Source organism: Schistocerca cancellata, chromosome 2, assembly GCF_023864275.1.
Source record: "Schistocerca cancellata isolate TAMUIC-IGC-003103 chromosome 2, iqSchCanc2.1, whole genome shotgun sequence".
NCBI lineage: Eukaryota > Metazoa > Arthropoda > Insecta > Orthoptera > Acrididae > Schistocerca > Schistocerca cancellata.
In genome coordinates, this window is record NC_064627.1 from 165,022,386 (window position 1) to 165,034,921 (window position 12,536).

The following is a 12,536-nucleotide window of genomic DNA, read 5'->3' on the forward strand; positions in this document are numbered from 1 at the left end:
AAATAGAATTGCCTTATGGAAAAATCACGAAATATTTATCTTTATGAGACGTATGTGGACAATATTTTTTCATCAGGCGACTTTTCAGAAACATTTTTATTCACACTACACATACTAATGAAAACGGAACTAATGTTTACTCCCAAGGACTTTTCTGTAGCTTCTGTCACCTTATGAAAGTATACTCTCCCTCATATGTCCCCTCGACTTCATCACTCTTGTTTTTCCAGTAGCAAGAACTCGAATCGGGAAAGATCTCCCTCAAAAATTCAGTGACATATCTACAGATGCAACAATACTTTCTACTTTGTCGTATATGCATTCATTATCTCGTTACAACTATGTATCCTTCACATCAACAAGACGTCCTGAGTCACAAACGTCCTTAGGTGGTGCAGCCTGCCTAAATTTCTGTATCATTGAATTCTCTAGGTCACATAATATTCCTTTTGTCCACCTGTAAGTACATTTTGTATCTCCTGCTATCGGTATTATCACTATTATTGTTTGGAAATAAACCTATTAGGGCTACAAGGTCGCCATTTGCCTTCCCTTGTGCCCATATTTCTTTCATTCTCTTCCTATGGGCGTCCTTTCTCTGTTCACAACATGTTGTTCCAGTTCTTTTCGGCTTTTCGTCTACGTCAATTTGCTATTTGAGAGTATTGAATCTGAAGATTTTGAGCAGTATTTTCTGGCAATTTTTGGATCACTTTTGATCTCAGGATTAAATTTTAGCTTGTACATTTTATCTTTGCGCATGCTGTCAAAAAGCTATTTATTTTGTAAGTTTGTCTGGGTTCATTTTATCAGTATGTCTACAGAATCTTATTCTGTGGTATTTAATGTCACTACGGATGTCTGTACATTATTTGATTTTCTGATTGCATCTCTGTAATGAAGATCCCCTACAACTTTTGGGCGTAAAAATTATCTTAGGATTTTGCATTCCTTTTCCTCAGTGCCTTTATTGACCGTTTTCCTGTTCAAACATAATTTTTCTGATCCACAAAAGCATTACTATTATTATTCTTTTTATTACTGTGGCCAGTAGCAGAGAAAGCATCAGTAGTAGTATTACCATTAACGCTATTAGTTGCTAGTCAGTTTATTGTCATTACATAGATTCATTTATTTTTAATTCTATTAATACCATTTTATTACTTTTGGCATATTAAAAATGTAGGAAGGGATCAGAAAGCCCTAATATGATGAATTTAAATAAACAAGTAAATAAGTTGGAGGCGTTTCACAAAGTTGGACAAGAAAGATGGGGAAAGGAATTGGTTGTGTGCTGCCGATAGGAACCCTCCCGGTGGTTAAGGAAACCACAGAGCAGCGGAAAGCGAGGTGCTTAAACGACGGCCCTCCTCTTTGGGGGCCGCGTGGCTTTACCTCTACGCCACCTCGTTATGTTCAGCTCATAGTGCAATCGACGAAGCTAGTTGCATTACTGTACGTGCAGCGTGTAACAACTTCTCTTCTTCATAGGCTGTCTCGCATAGGAACTTCTGTATTTCCCATTTTTCCTGAATATTGACCCTTCTGTACAAGAACAGAGACGTCGCAGTGGGCAGTAGCCATGATGTTTTGGCCTATCAGTGTGAGAGATTGCAGTGTCATGCTGACACAGTGTCATGCTGCTTAGTGTCCATAGGGAAGGAGATCATTATTACTTGGTTCCTACATTTGATACGATCTGACTTCATTCATGTGATGAAATGGTTGGCAGTAGTTAACGCTCTTGCTTGTGAGCTCTAGTGAAGGCATAGCGGTAGGCTTTATCTGAGTTCGAAAGAAGAGGGAGCCGAGTTATTTGACAGCAGTAAAAGTGTACGGTGGCTTAGAGCCGAGGGGAGATTTTTTCTCCGGCACTTGGGTGAAAACGTTCCCAACAGCTAAGTCCCCAGGTCTCATTGTGAAGACACATTTGGGGGCGCCGGTCGCACGGCGGCCACGTCCATGCAGGCTGACTAGAGCCGAGGAGTCGCCGCAGCGTTGATCGGCGCATTGTAAGATCTGATGGCTGGCAATAAAGCAGAGTATGGGCCGTTGTTGCATAGAAAGCGGATGAGACGGTTGAGAGTGTTTGCGAATTCCGTGGGGCAGGGTAGTGACGGCCAGGCGTCCAGAATCAGCTACATAACTTACTTGTGAAGGCACGAGCCTTTAAGCGAGTCTATGGCTGTTCTTTAGAAAGTACGAAGTGGACACAACAGGAGAGATAACGATCTTTTTACTGAAGGCTGTGGTTCTATCCAATTCATGATTTAGCAAAGACATAGAGTAAACGTGTGGGAATGAGGGCGCGAGCTGAATCTTTTTTTTTTCCTTTCTCCCAATTAGTTTTTAAAGTCGCTGGTTGGTCAAATCTGTGTATGCAGAGCAGGGGGGCGGTCTCCCGGCTTCGATTGCCGAGCTCCAGCTCGTGACTGCCTTGTGCTGAAGTGGGTGTAGCCTAAGCATGCAAATGTGCTGTGCTACCGAGCTGCGGAGGAAATCTGTAGAGAAAGGGAAGATCACTCTTGTACTGGCGCTTCGCTAATAAAGAATGGCCGGTCTTTACCTAGATGGTGAGACTTGTGTCCTTTGCCACTGTGCCACTTAGAGCCCGTGCCAGTCACCATCTGAACCGTCAGAGGTACTGCTTCTTGCATCACGCACACAACGCGCTATGCTTGAGTGTACTTATTTGTTTTGATTCAGCCGTCGAAACGTTTGACATATTCCGTCACACATAGTAGTGTCACGGAATCAAACTGGTTTTCCAGACCAGCAAACGGGTCCACCTACACACTGGAATCCACCGGGTTTTCAGAGGCTCATAGGGAAGTACCAGCGTTCCGAATCAACCGAACGCGAGACTGCGTACCTGCATATTTCCGGGAGCGCGCAAATAATAACAGATTGCCGGTGTCGGTGACTGCGCTCGGCTAGCGTGTCGTGCTGTGCCGCCCTCACCTGCGGAAGGGTAAAGTATTCGCTGCTATGGCGTAGGGCTCCAATATACGCTTCTCAGCACTCTGTTCTTTGGAACCATATTTTTCTTTATACAGTAGTAGAATGCAGATGCTTGATAGTAGCGTAATTTTTGGGCCATACCACAGATTCACGTTTATCAAGTCAGATAAAGTGATTAGTTCTAGTTAGTGTGTTGTGTTGATCCCCAGTTGATCACTTTGTGAACCATAGACTGCAAATAATTGAGAGCGAGTGCCAGATAAAAATGTCTGTGTGTCGTTTCTTTAGCCATAATTTGTCATGTGATGCTAAGAAAGAGTAAATCAGTTGTTATTTAGACCACAACTTCTCCAACTGTTCTGATTTACATTACCTTTGCCATTTTATTAAAGTCTTGGTTGCAACTGATAGAGCCCAGAAGCTTGCAAGAGTACATCCATTTTATAATATCTGTGGATTCTGAACTGGAACGTAATTAGATACGTCGAACAGAATAACCTCCATCATGGCAACAGCATGGATTCTACAAAACCCAACCCCCGCAATTCGGACACGGTATTCTGAAAGCCACGTATCCTGCCAGGAACTGCAGTATTTCTAGATTTCGGAAAATAATTTGAGTCAGTACTGCACCAATGTTTCTTAACGAAAGTACTAACATATTATTCTGTGCGAATGCATTAGATGAACAAAACTGTTCAAATGTGTGTTTATTCCTAAGGGAACCAACTGCTGAGGTCATCGGTCCCTAGACTTACACACTACTTAAGCTAACTTAAACTAACTTAGGCTAAGAACAACACACACACCCATGCCCGAGGGAGGACTCGAACCTCCGGCGGGAGGGGCCGTGCAATTCGTGACTTTTTGCCTCTGACCGTGCGGCCGATCTCCGCGGCAAACGAAACAGCCATTAATCCATGCGCATTGAAGCATATAAGGAAATAGAGATTATTTGGTAATAAACATAAAGCAAATAGTTACTCTGAGTGGGAGACACTGAGAGACAAACCAAATTTTGTTCCCGTCTCACGAAACCATAGTGTCGAAACTACATAGCCGCCATTTAATTCTTGGAAGGTGATACCTAGTAGAAATTCACATAATAAATGAATATGTAACTGACTCAGGATATGTAACTGACGAATTACAAGTGGCTTCAGTTACGCCACAAAAATAATTCAAGCACAATACCTGCCCATAGACAATTGTATGGTCTTATTCATAGCAGTAATAAAAATGTTTCCAATTTTCCGGAAGGATAGTGATCAGATATTGCTGACCTGTTACGGTACACAGCCTACATTCTACTCCGTATTACGTATGCAGAATGAAGCAGTGTTAGGCATGTCAAGAAATGTCAGTTAATTTTCTTCGAATTACAATGGAATCGTCTTTGTTTGGTAAATAACAGAACTATCATGCTGATACAGAAAACATCTGATTACAATCCGCTATAATATGAAATCAAGCTGTTGTCTCATTTCTTCGGTCGTTTTAGGAACCAATAAATGTGATGATCCGAGGATAAATAACACAGACCAGCTAGAGACCAGTTCGCTGACGTAGTAACAATTTCCAGAGAATAATATGTGGCAGACATCCACCGGAACGTTGCGATTTCGGTTGAGTGTCACTTAAGCCAGCCTGGTTCAGCACTGAAACCTTTCTTCACTACTTCACAGTACAATGATGATCAGTTTTTGTTTCATCCTGTGTGATATTACGACTCATTCTTATGACATGTGTTATATGCAGAGTGGCATGGAATCAAAGGTCGGATCATTCTGTTACTGACTTCCCTAAATGTATATATTACTCACGCTTTGTGGGTTCTGACCATATAAATCGCTTTCTGAAACTAAGAAATATGCAACTAAGAACTGGTTAAATTATGAACATTACTTAAGACTTATTATTTTCAGGTTGTGAACAGCTACATTCGTGTGTGTGTGAATTCGTAAGGGACCAAACTACTGAGGTCGTCGGTTCCTAGACTTCCACGCTACATAAACTAACTTATGCTAAAAACAATACATACATCCATGCACGAGGGAGGACTCGAACCTCTGCCGGGAGGGAGCTGCATTCTTTTTTAAACAGTTTCACATTGAGTTAAAACTTATGTTGTTTATCAAGCGGTTGCTTATTAAATTTCGCGGTAGATACAAAGGTCGATGGAGATTTTTCATTGCTAGTTTAATGTGAAATAAATTTACAATGAGATTACGAGAACATTTCCATCAATAAGCTGTGATTCAGTTATTTCCAAATGCTGTGGATGAAATCTTTTGATGTTTCAGAGTTGTACTGATGCAGAATCTTCAGACCACACCACGCCAAAAACGACTAGGTCCCCCAGATGGCGGCGCTGGTGGGCCAGTAGGTTGAGGTCCACCAGTAGGCTGAGGTTCACCAGTTGGCTGCGGCCCTCCAGTTGGTTCAGGACCTCCAGTAGGTTGGCCTGTTGGGTCAGGTCCTCCAGTTGGTGGGCCAGGTGGTCCAGTTGGTTCAGGGCCTCCAGTGGGTTGACCTGTTGGGTCAGGTCCTCCAGTTGGTGGGCCAGGTGGACCAGTTGGTTGTGGTCCTTCAGTTGGTCCAGGAGGGCCAGGTGGAGTCTCTTGGCTGCGGCATGCTGATACCTACCGTAAAAAGATGTACTATAGAGTATATCATTCATTCAGTTTCGAAAGAATCATATAAAAGCAATATTATTGGCTATCAGTTGAGGTTGTAATACAAATTGGCCCCATGAGCCATACAAGGCTTCCTGATTACATGCTCGCTGTGATGTGTGCTCTTGTTTAATATCCATAGATCTACAATAATGCGTGTTAGAAGAGTTATTTTTGACATCTTCTGAATATGTCAGCAAAGAAGCTGCATGCAAAAGATAAATGGTCGCTACTCCTGGTGCCGAATTATTCGCAGTTTTTTTAATATACTTAAAGAAATCGACCACACTTGTGAAGTAGGGAAGCTGTCAGACAACATCACGGCTTGCAAACTAGTACACCTTACAGACGAGGGCACTATCTACGACTTATCGCCTATCTCAAATGCAGTGCAAAACTTTTTCATTAGAGCTACAGTAGATTTCTGCATCTGTGAAGACATGGAAAGATACAATTAACGGCTGCTGAAGCAGCTGGCAACAACGATGTGATAAAACTAAGCATCGTTCCTCTACCAAGCAGCTGTATTTGAATTTGTGATGCATACATTTACACAAACGCGAGGAAAAAGGAAATAACTTGTCGACAACAGCATTACTGGAGACGGAGCGCAAGTTGAGATTCGTGAGCGAACTTCGTCGTGTTTTCTTGCAAAGAAACCAGCGCTAAATTTGCATTAAGCTATTTAGGCAAAAGACAAAAATGTAAAATCTGATTGGCCATTGGAGATTAGAATCGTTTTCGTCCCGAACGCGAGTTCAGAGTCTTACTTAATATCAGGGAATCCTCGGGCCATGTAAGGTAACTGTCTCGATGTTTGTAATTAAGGAAAGTATTACAGAAATCTTGAACCGTCTTACCTGGCAAATGGCCGAAGGAAAATGCCACTGACACAGAGTTGTCAGAAAAAGTGCGAAAAGCTTGTAGGCTTAAGGGTATTGCAGGATAGGTTGTGCTAAGAAATAATTATTTAAAAAATTCGATAATTTGTGCTGAGTTAACTAGCATTGACGTTAGGCAACAGGCCGTTGCATGTGTAAATTCAAGCCGCCCGCCAGAGACGGTGTCACCAAAAGTGTTCTTCGATTCGTTTCCTAAAACCGAACAAGAGAGCGATACAGAAAATGGACGTGGAGCGGTAGTAAGGCCCGAACCCGAGACAAAAGCTTAGTGGTCTCGTGTGCTATCGTCTACGCTACGAGAACAGCCGACACAAATTGTCCTTGCGAGCCACATGAGTTTGCGCGCGACTGGCCTGATCGGCTAACTTGAATCCTAATTTACTCTGAAACAAAGCAACGTGTCGATTTTTCTTCATAACATTTATTACTCAGCACAACTTACCCTGCGGCACTTTTACAAGCTTTTGAGACTCTTCCTGACTGCACTGTATACATACTTATAACTAGTAGATCTGGACAAAAGGAGAAAATCCTTGGCCGCAGTAGTGCATCTGACTTCTACCTATTTGGACTTTTTCAAGCTAAAATCAATTTGACTACTGCACGCACAGAGAAATAAGCAATCACAATCTCACTCGTCGCCATTAGAGAAAGTGTAGAGGTTGTCTCTCCTAAGAGACATCAGGTGCATTTTCTCCCGTGTTTCGGCAGATACCCGCAATTTGGTTTTTGTAAGGTGCAGCTCGAACCAGCCCAAACAAATATATCTCAGAACGTCTTTCGTACGCCGTTCAGTGTCAACGCAAAGCCCCGCTTTGCTTCTCGTTTCAAACAAAACGATTTTTATAGCGGAATTGTCAAATTCCGACTGTTAGGTAGAGCGATGGCATATTAGGCTAGTGCGATATTCGTTTTATCGATATACATTAACAGGGACATAAAAACACAAACCAGTAGTCCAGCAACAACAGTATTGCCCTGACCCGTGCTGACTGCAACCGCTATGCGTCAGCGCTGCTCAGTCGGTGTTGGAGTACTGGTTGTTCTTCGTGTTTTACTGTCGCTGTTGATGCATATCGATAAAACGGATATGGCACTAATGTGGGACCACGCTACATGTAAAACTGCGCTTTGAAAATAATTTTGTTTGTAATGGGAAGCAAAGCGGGGCTCTCTGTCGACACTGAGTGTCGCTTGAAAGACATTTATGAGCAACGTTTTTTTGCGCCAATTCCAGCTACACATTGCAAAACGAAATTGAAAATATCTGCCGAAACACCAGAGAAAATACGCTTATCACTCTTAGGAGAGACACCCTGCATATGTATGCCTGTTATTATTATACACGTAAAAGAAGTGCAACAAAATTTACATCTTAGTATATGCTTCGCCTGAGATATGTACGTAGTTGTTAATGTGGTAGAAAAGACAAATGGAGCTCCAGTTACGATTCGTGCTTTTCTCATTCCACACTACTCACCGCAAGACACAGGAGGAGAGCTGCCACTGTCGCCCTCATGTTGATGGAAGTGCTGAGGTGAGCGCCAGTTGCAGAGCTTTTATAAGGCTCACCACTGCGTGATGTGGTGTAGTCGAACCGAGCATGACAGGAGTCCTTTTGGGATCTGATTGTATGAGAAGGTCACGGAAGACAGCTGCGACAAACTGTATAGCTCTCATTTGCTCCTTTGTTTTTCGATGCACGCTTATTCCTGGGCTTCATGCTGCAGCTCAGCACGCTACGTCTGTGGTCCTATCGGAAGCTCATTAGCGCCCAGAGTGTAACATCAGGTTTTTTTGGTGACATTGTATCCCACACCTCTCAGCCTAGGGTTTTACATTTCAAATAAAGCTTGTGATTAGTGAATCTTCGGTGCAGTGTGTCTCACGAATAGTATACGATTTACTTTGTTCCATTCATACAAGTTCTTTGTTCCAGATATTGAAAAGATTATGGTCTTTCGTCCTAGCCGTTCACTAACACAAGCTTACAGTTTTCTTTCAGAAAGGATACCACTGGCGCCCCCGGCTCCCCTAAAGGCCATTTCTTTGCCTGTTGCAGAATTTTTTCCACAGCTGAAACACTTTACACACTTTTCAGTTTGTCGCATGTGTCCTTAATAGTTAAGTTTTAGAGATATGGTTCGGGAATACTGATGCTTTAGGGAGCATAATCTTACTCTAGCCAATATTTGGAAGACGGCTTTCATAAAGGATTGTCGAGTTTGACAGAGGCCTTACATCGAACTTCCTGCAAAGCTTTCTGTGGCCGTCAGTTTGTTTAACCAAGCTGATTGCAGCACACACTGTACGAACTAGGTGTGTTCGATTTTCCACATCTTATGTTTGTTTCTTTCTGTTGTGATCTAATTTCTGTCCCATAACTGCAAGCCTCCTTTTTAGTTTAATTGCCGGCACACCACCATTAACTTATATTTGGGATGATCACCCTAACCTCGTAATATGCCATTTGCTCAAATATAATATTTGTTTGTTGTTCTGCGAACATTTCTGTCCTGTTCGTTGGAGGCATTTCTTTTTGAGCCATCCAAGTTCATCCTTCAACTTGCAACAGCAATGAGATCTTCAAACGTAACAAGTTTAGCTTCAACCGTACATTGATATTTAGTTCATCAATACGGAATGAGAAAAAACTACAGTTTTTTCACAATAACGACCAGAAATGAGTAAGACATTTATAAGACTAACATCGAAATATGGAGGTGCACTTGTTGACGCACTGCTGTTACAGCTGCACAATATGTGCTGCATACATAAGCAAGTAGTCTATTAAAGGAGGAAACTTGTCTGTACTCCAGGTTTTACGATGGTATGAGGAGGACTAATCTTTACTCGATACTGAAAGAAAAACCCTTACGTCGGTTTGAAAATAATTTGGAAAGGAGACCTATGAGTCAAAGTTCATCGTTTGAATACTCATATCATAACTAATTACCATATCAAAAAGTAAAAGTAAATGCAATGGGGCAATGAGATCTTATTATAAGCGAAATAGTCTCTGGCAAAAACATAACTGTAAATATGAGAAGCATAAATGCACACGTAATTTTTAAACTTTTGGGAGAAAATCACTTTCTTTCATTATCTTTCTGCAGAATGTGTATGATGTTTCAGTTTTTACAACAGTTTTACTGCTATCAAGGAAAGGGCGTTAAAATATTCACCATTTACGTACAAATGACAGTTTATAGTTTATTAAGATGGAAAAGAACATACACAAACGCTGTTTTCCACTAATTTCTTCCAATTTCTCTTATCTTTTGTTAATATATAATATGTTTTTGTACAATGAAAACATACGATATGTTACAAAACAATGAAGCTGATTACTTTTTACGTCTGCTATTTGTATTTTAAGCACGGTCTGCATTTATAATTGAGTATGTGATCATTACCTATGTCCTACAGTTCGTTGTTACTTTCAAGATCATCACTTGTTTCCATACTTATCGAGTATGTGCTGTAACTGCTTTTTATACTCCGTAGATATGCCATGTATGCATTTCATTGTGTGCTTTGTATTTGTTTACTTTCACCATGATACCCATTATGTGTGCCATCCTGAGGAAGTTCGTTGCTTGTGAAGTGTAATGCTTCACATAGAAAGTTGGTGACTATCTTCGATGTTTTTATTAATATCGATAAATATAGTCCGCTAAGAAATATCAAATCTAAGTACTGTACATCAGTCCACTATTCTGCACTATAGACTGTATCCAGTCCCTTAACACGAGAAAGCCGAAGTCTCTGTAGCATAAGAGACACGGATGTCCATGCGTCTCGGTCGTTATGGCCGAGCGGTTCTAGGTGCTTCAGTCCGGAACCGCGCTGCTGCTACGGTCGCAAGTTCGAATCCTGCTGCGGGCATGGATGTGTGTGATGTCCTTAGGTTAGTTAGGTTTAAGTAGTTCTAATTCTAAGTGGCTGGTTACCTCAGATGTTAAGTCCAATAGTGCTTAGCGCCATTTGAACCATTTGTCCATGAGTTGTACGCAAATGACATTGATTCACACTGATCGCTCTGTACCAACAAATGGAACAGCCTCACAATGGTATTGTTTTAGTTACAATTTGTTAATGTTAAGGCAGACTCGATTCTAATGAAGTCTTTTCTAATGAAGTCCTTCATTTTGGTTTCTTAACTATCAGTTCATGAAAGGAATACGAGAAGGCACAGCCATCACATACCTGATTAATACCAATAACATACAGACAACACTTGAAGCAATAAATCAGTTCAGTTATCCAGACACGACGAACCTTATATAGCACATAATACTGAGAATGGCGCTGAGCACTATTGGACTTAACATCTGAGGTAACCAGCCCCCTAGACTTAGAACTACTTCAACCTAACTAACCTAAGGACATCACACACATCCATGCCCGCAGCAGGATTCGAACCTGCGACCGTAGCAGCAGCGCGGTTCCGGACTGAAGCACCTAGAATCGCTCGGCCACAACGACCGAGACGCATGGACATCCGTGTCTCTTATGCTACAGAGACTTCGGCTTTCTCGTGTTAAGTGACTGGATGTACATCAATCCACTCTTCTGCACTATAGACTGTATCCAGTCCCTTAACACGAGAAAGCCGAAGTCTCTGTAGCATAAGAGACACGGATGTCCATGCGTCTCGGTCGTTGTGGCCGAGCGGTTCTAGGTGCTTCAGTCCGGAACCGCGCTGCTGCTACGGTAGCAGGTTCGGATCCTGCTGCGGGCATGGATGTGTGTGATGTCCTTAGGTTAGTTAGGTTTAAGTAGTTCTAATTCTAGGGGGCTGGTTACCTCAGATGTTAAGTCCAATAGTGCTTAGCGCCATTTGAACCATTTGTCCATGAGTTGTACGCAAATGACATTGATTCACACTGATCGCTCTGTACCAACAAATGGAACAGCCTCACAATGGTATTGTTTTAGTTGCAATTTGTTAATGTTAAGGCAGACTCGATTCTAATGAAGTCTTTTCTAATGAAGTCCTTCATTTTGGTTTCTTAACTATCAGTTCATGAAAGGAATACGAGAAGGCACAGCCATCACATACCTGATTAATACCAATAACATACAGGCATCACTTGAAGCAATAAATCAGTTCAGTTATCCAGACACGACGAACCTTATATAGCACATAATACTGAGAATGGCGCTAAGCACTATTGGACTTAACATCTGAGGTAACCAGCCCCCTAGACTTAGAACTACTTAAACCTAACTAACCTAAGGACATCACACACATCAATGCCCGCAGCAGAATTCGAACCTGCGACCGTAGCAGCAGCGCGGTTCCGGACTGAAGCACCTAGAACCGCTCGGCCACAACGACCAAGACGCATGGACATCCGTGTCTCTTATGCTACAGAGACTTCGGCTTTCTCGTGTTAAGAGACTGGATACAATCTTTAGTGCAGAAGAGTGGACTGATGTACATCCAGTCCCTTAACACGAGAAAGCCGAAGTCTCTGTAGCATAAGAGACACGGATGTCCATGCGTCTCGGTCGTCGTGGCCGAGCGGTTCTAGGTGCTTCAGTCCGGAACCGCGCTGCTGCTACGGTCGCAGGTTCGAATCCTGCTGCGGGCATGGATGTGTGTGATGTCCTTAGGTTAGTAAGTTTTTAGTAGTTCTAATTCTAGGGGGCTGGTTACCTCAGATGTTAAGTCCAATAGTGCTTAGCGCCATTTGAACCATTTGTCCAGCAGTCTTTCATTGTTCTACAGTAAAACAGTTGTGGCATGCAGGTAGATTTGCACCAAGTATTTCGCAGCTACGCTTGCAATTAACTAGATATTATTTTCAGTGCTATTTTAATGTGTTCTCCTATTTTTGCTATTCAAATTGTGTTTTTCTGTGTTGTCGTGTGAAATATTATGACAATAATGGCGTGTGAAAGACGTAACACTCGGCTCCAAAGTAAACTGAGAAATAATAGTGACGACGAGCGTAGGTTATCAGCACCACTGGGTAGTGAATTAACAGAC

At 42.1% G+C, this 12,536-nt stretch overlaps 2 protein-coding genes and 1 long non-coding RNA gene across 8 annotated transcripts in view; 1 reads left to right on the forward strand and 2 right to left on the reverse strand.

Moving 5' to 3' along the window:
* LOC126161461 (proline-rich protein 2-like) overlaps nt 1–12,536 on the reverse strand; it is a 403,478-nt gene that overhangs the window by 123,401 nt on the left and 267,541 nt on the right. The window lies entirely within an intron of this gene.
* Nucleotides 1–12,536, forward strand: part of LOC126161470 (uncharacterized) — a 38,985-nt gene that overhangs the window by 13,961 nt on the left and 12,488 nt on the right. The gene's annotated exons all lie outside the window — the stretch shown is intronic.
* Nucleotides 5,144–12,536, reverse strand: part of LOC126161459 (proline-rich protein HaeIII subfamily 1-like) — a 61,630-nt gene continuing 54,237 nt past the window's right edge. For 2 of the 3 annotated variants that reach the window (XM_049917288.1, XM_049917286.1), the window contains exon 2: nt 5,144–5,603. In XM_049917288.1, the coding sequence (XP_049773245.1) occupies nt 5,286–5,603 (318 nt within the window). In that variant the 3' untranslated portion in view covers nt 5,144–5,285. Of the gene's footprint in view, nt 5,604–8,018; nt 8,114–12,536 lie in introns of those variants that run through there. The other variant, XM_049917285.1, reaches the window with a different exon arrangement.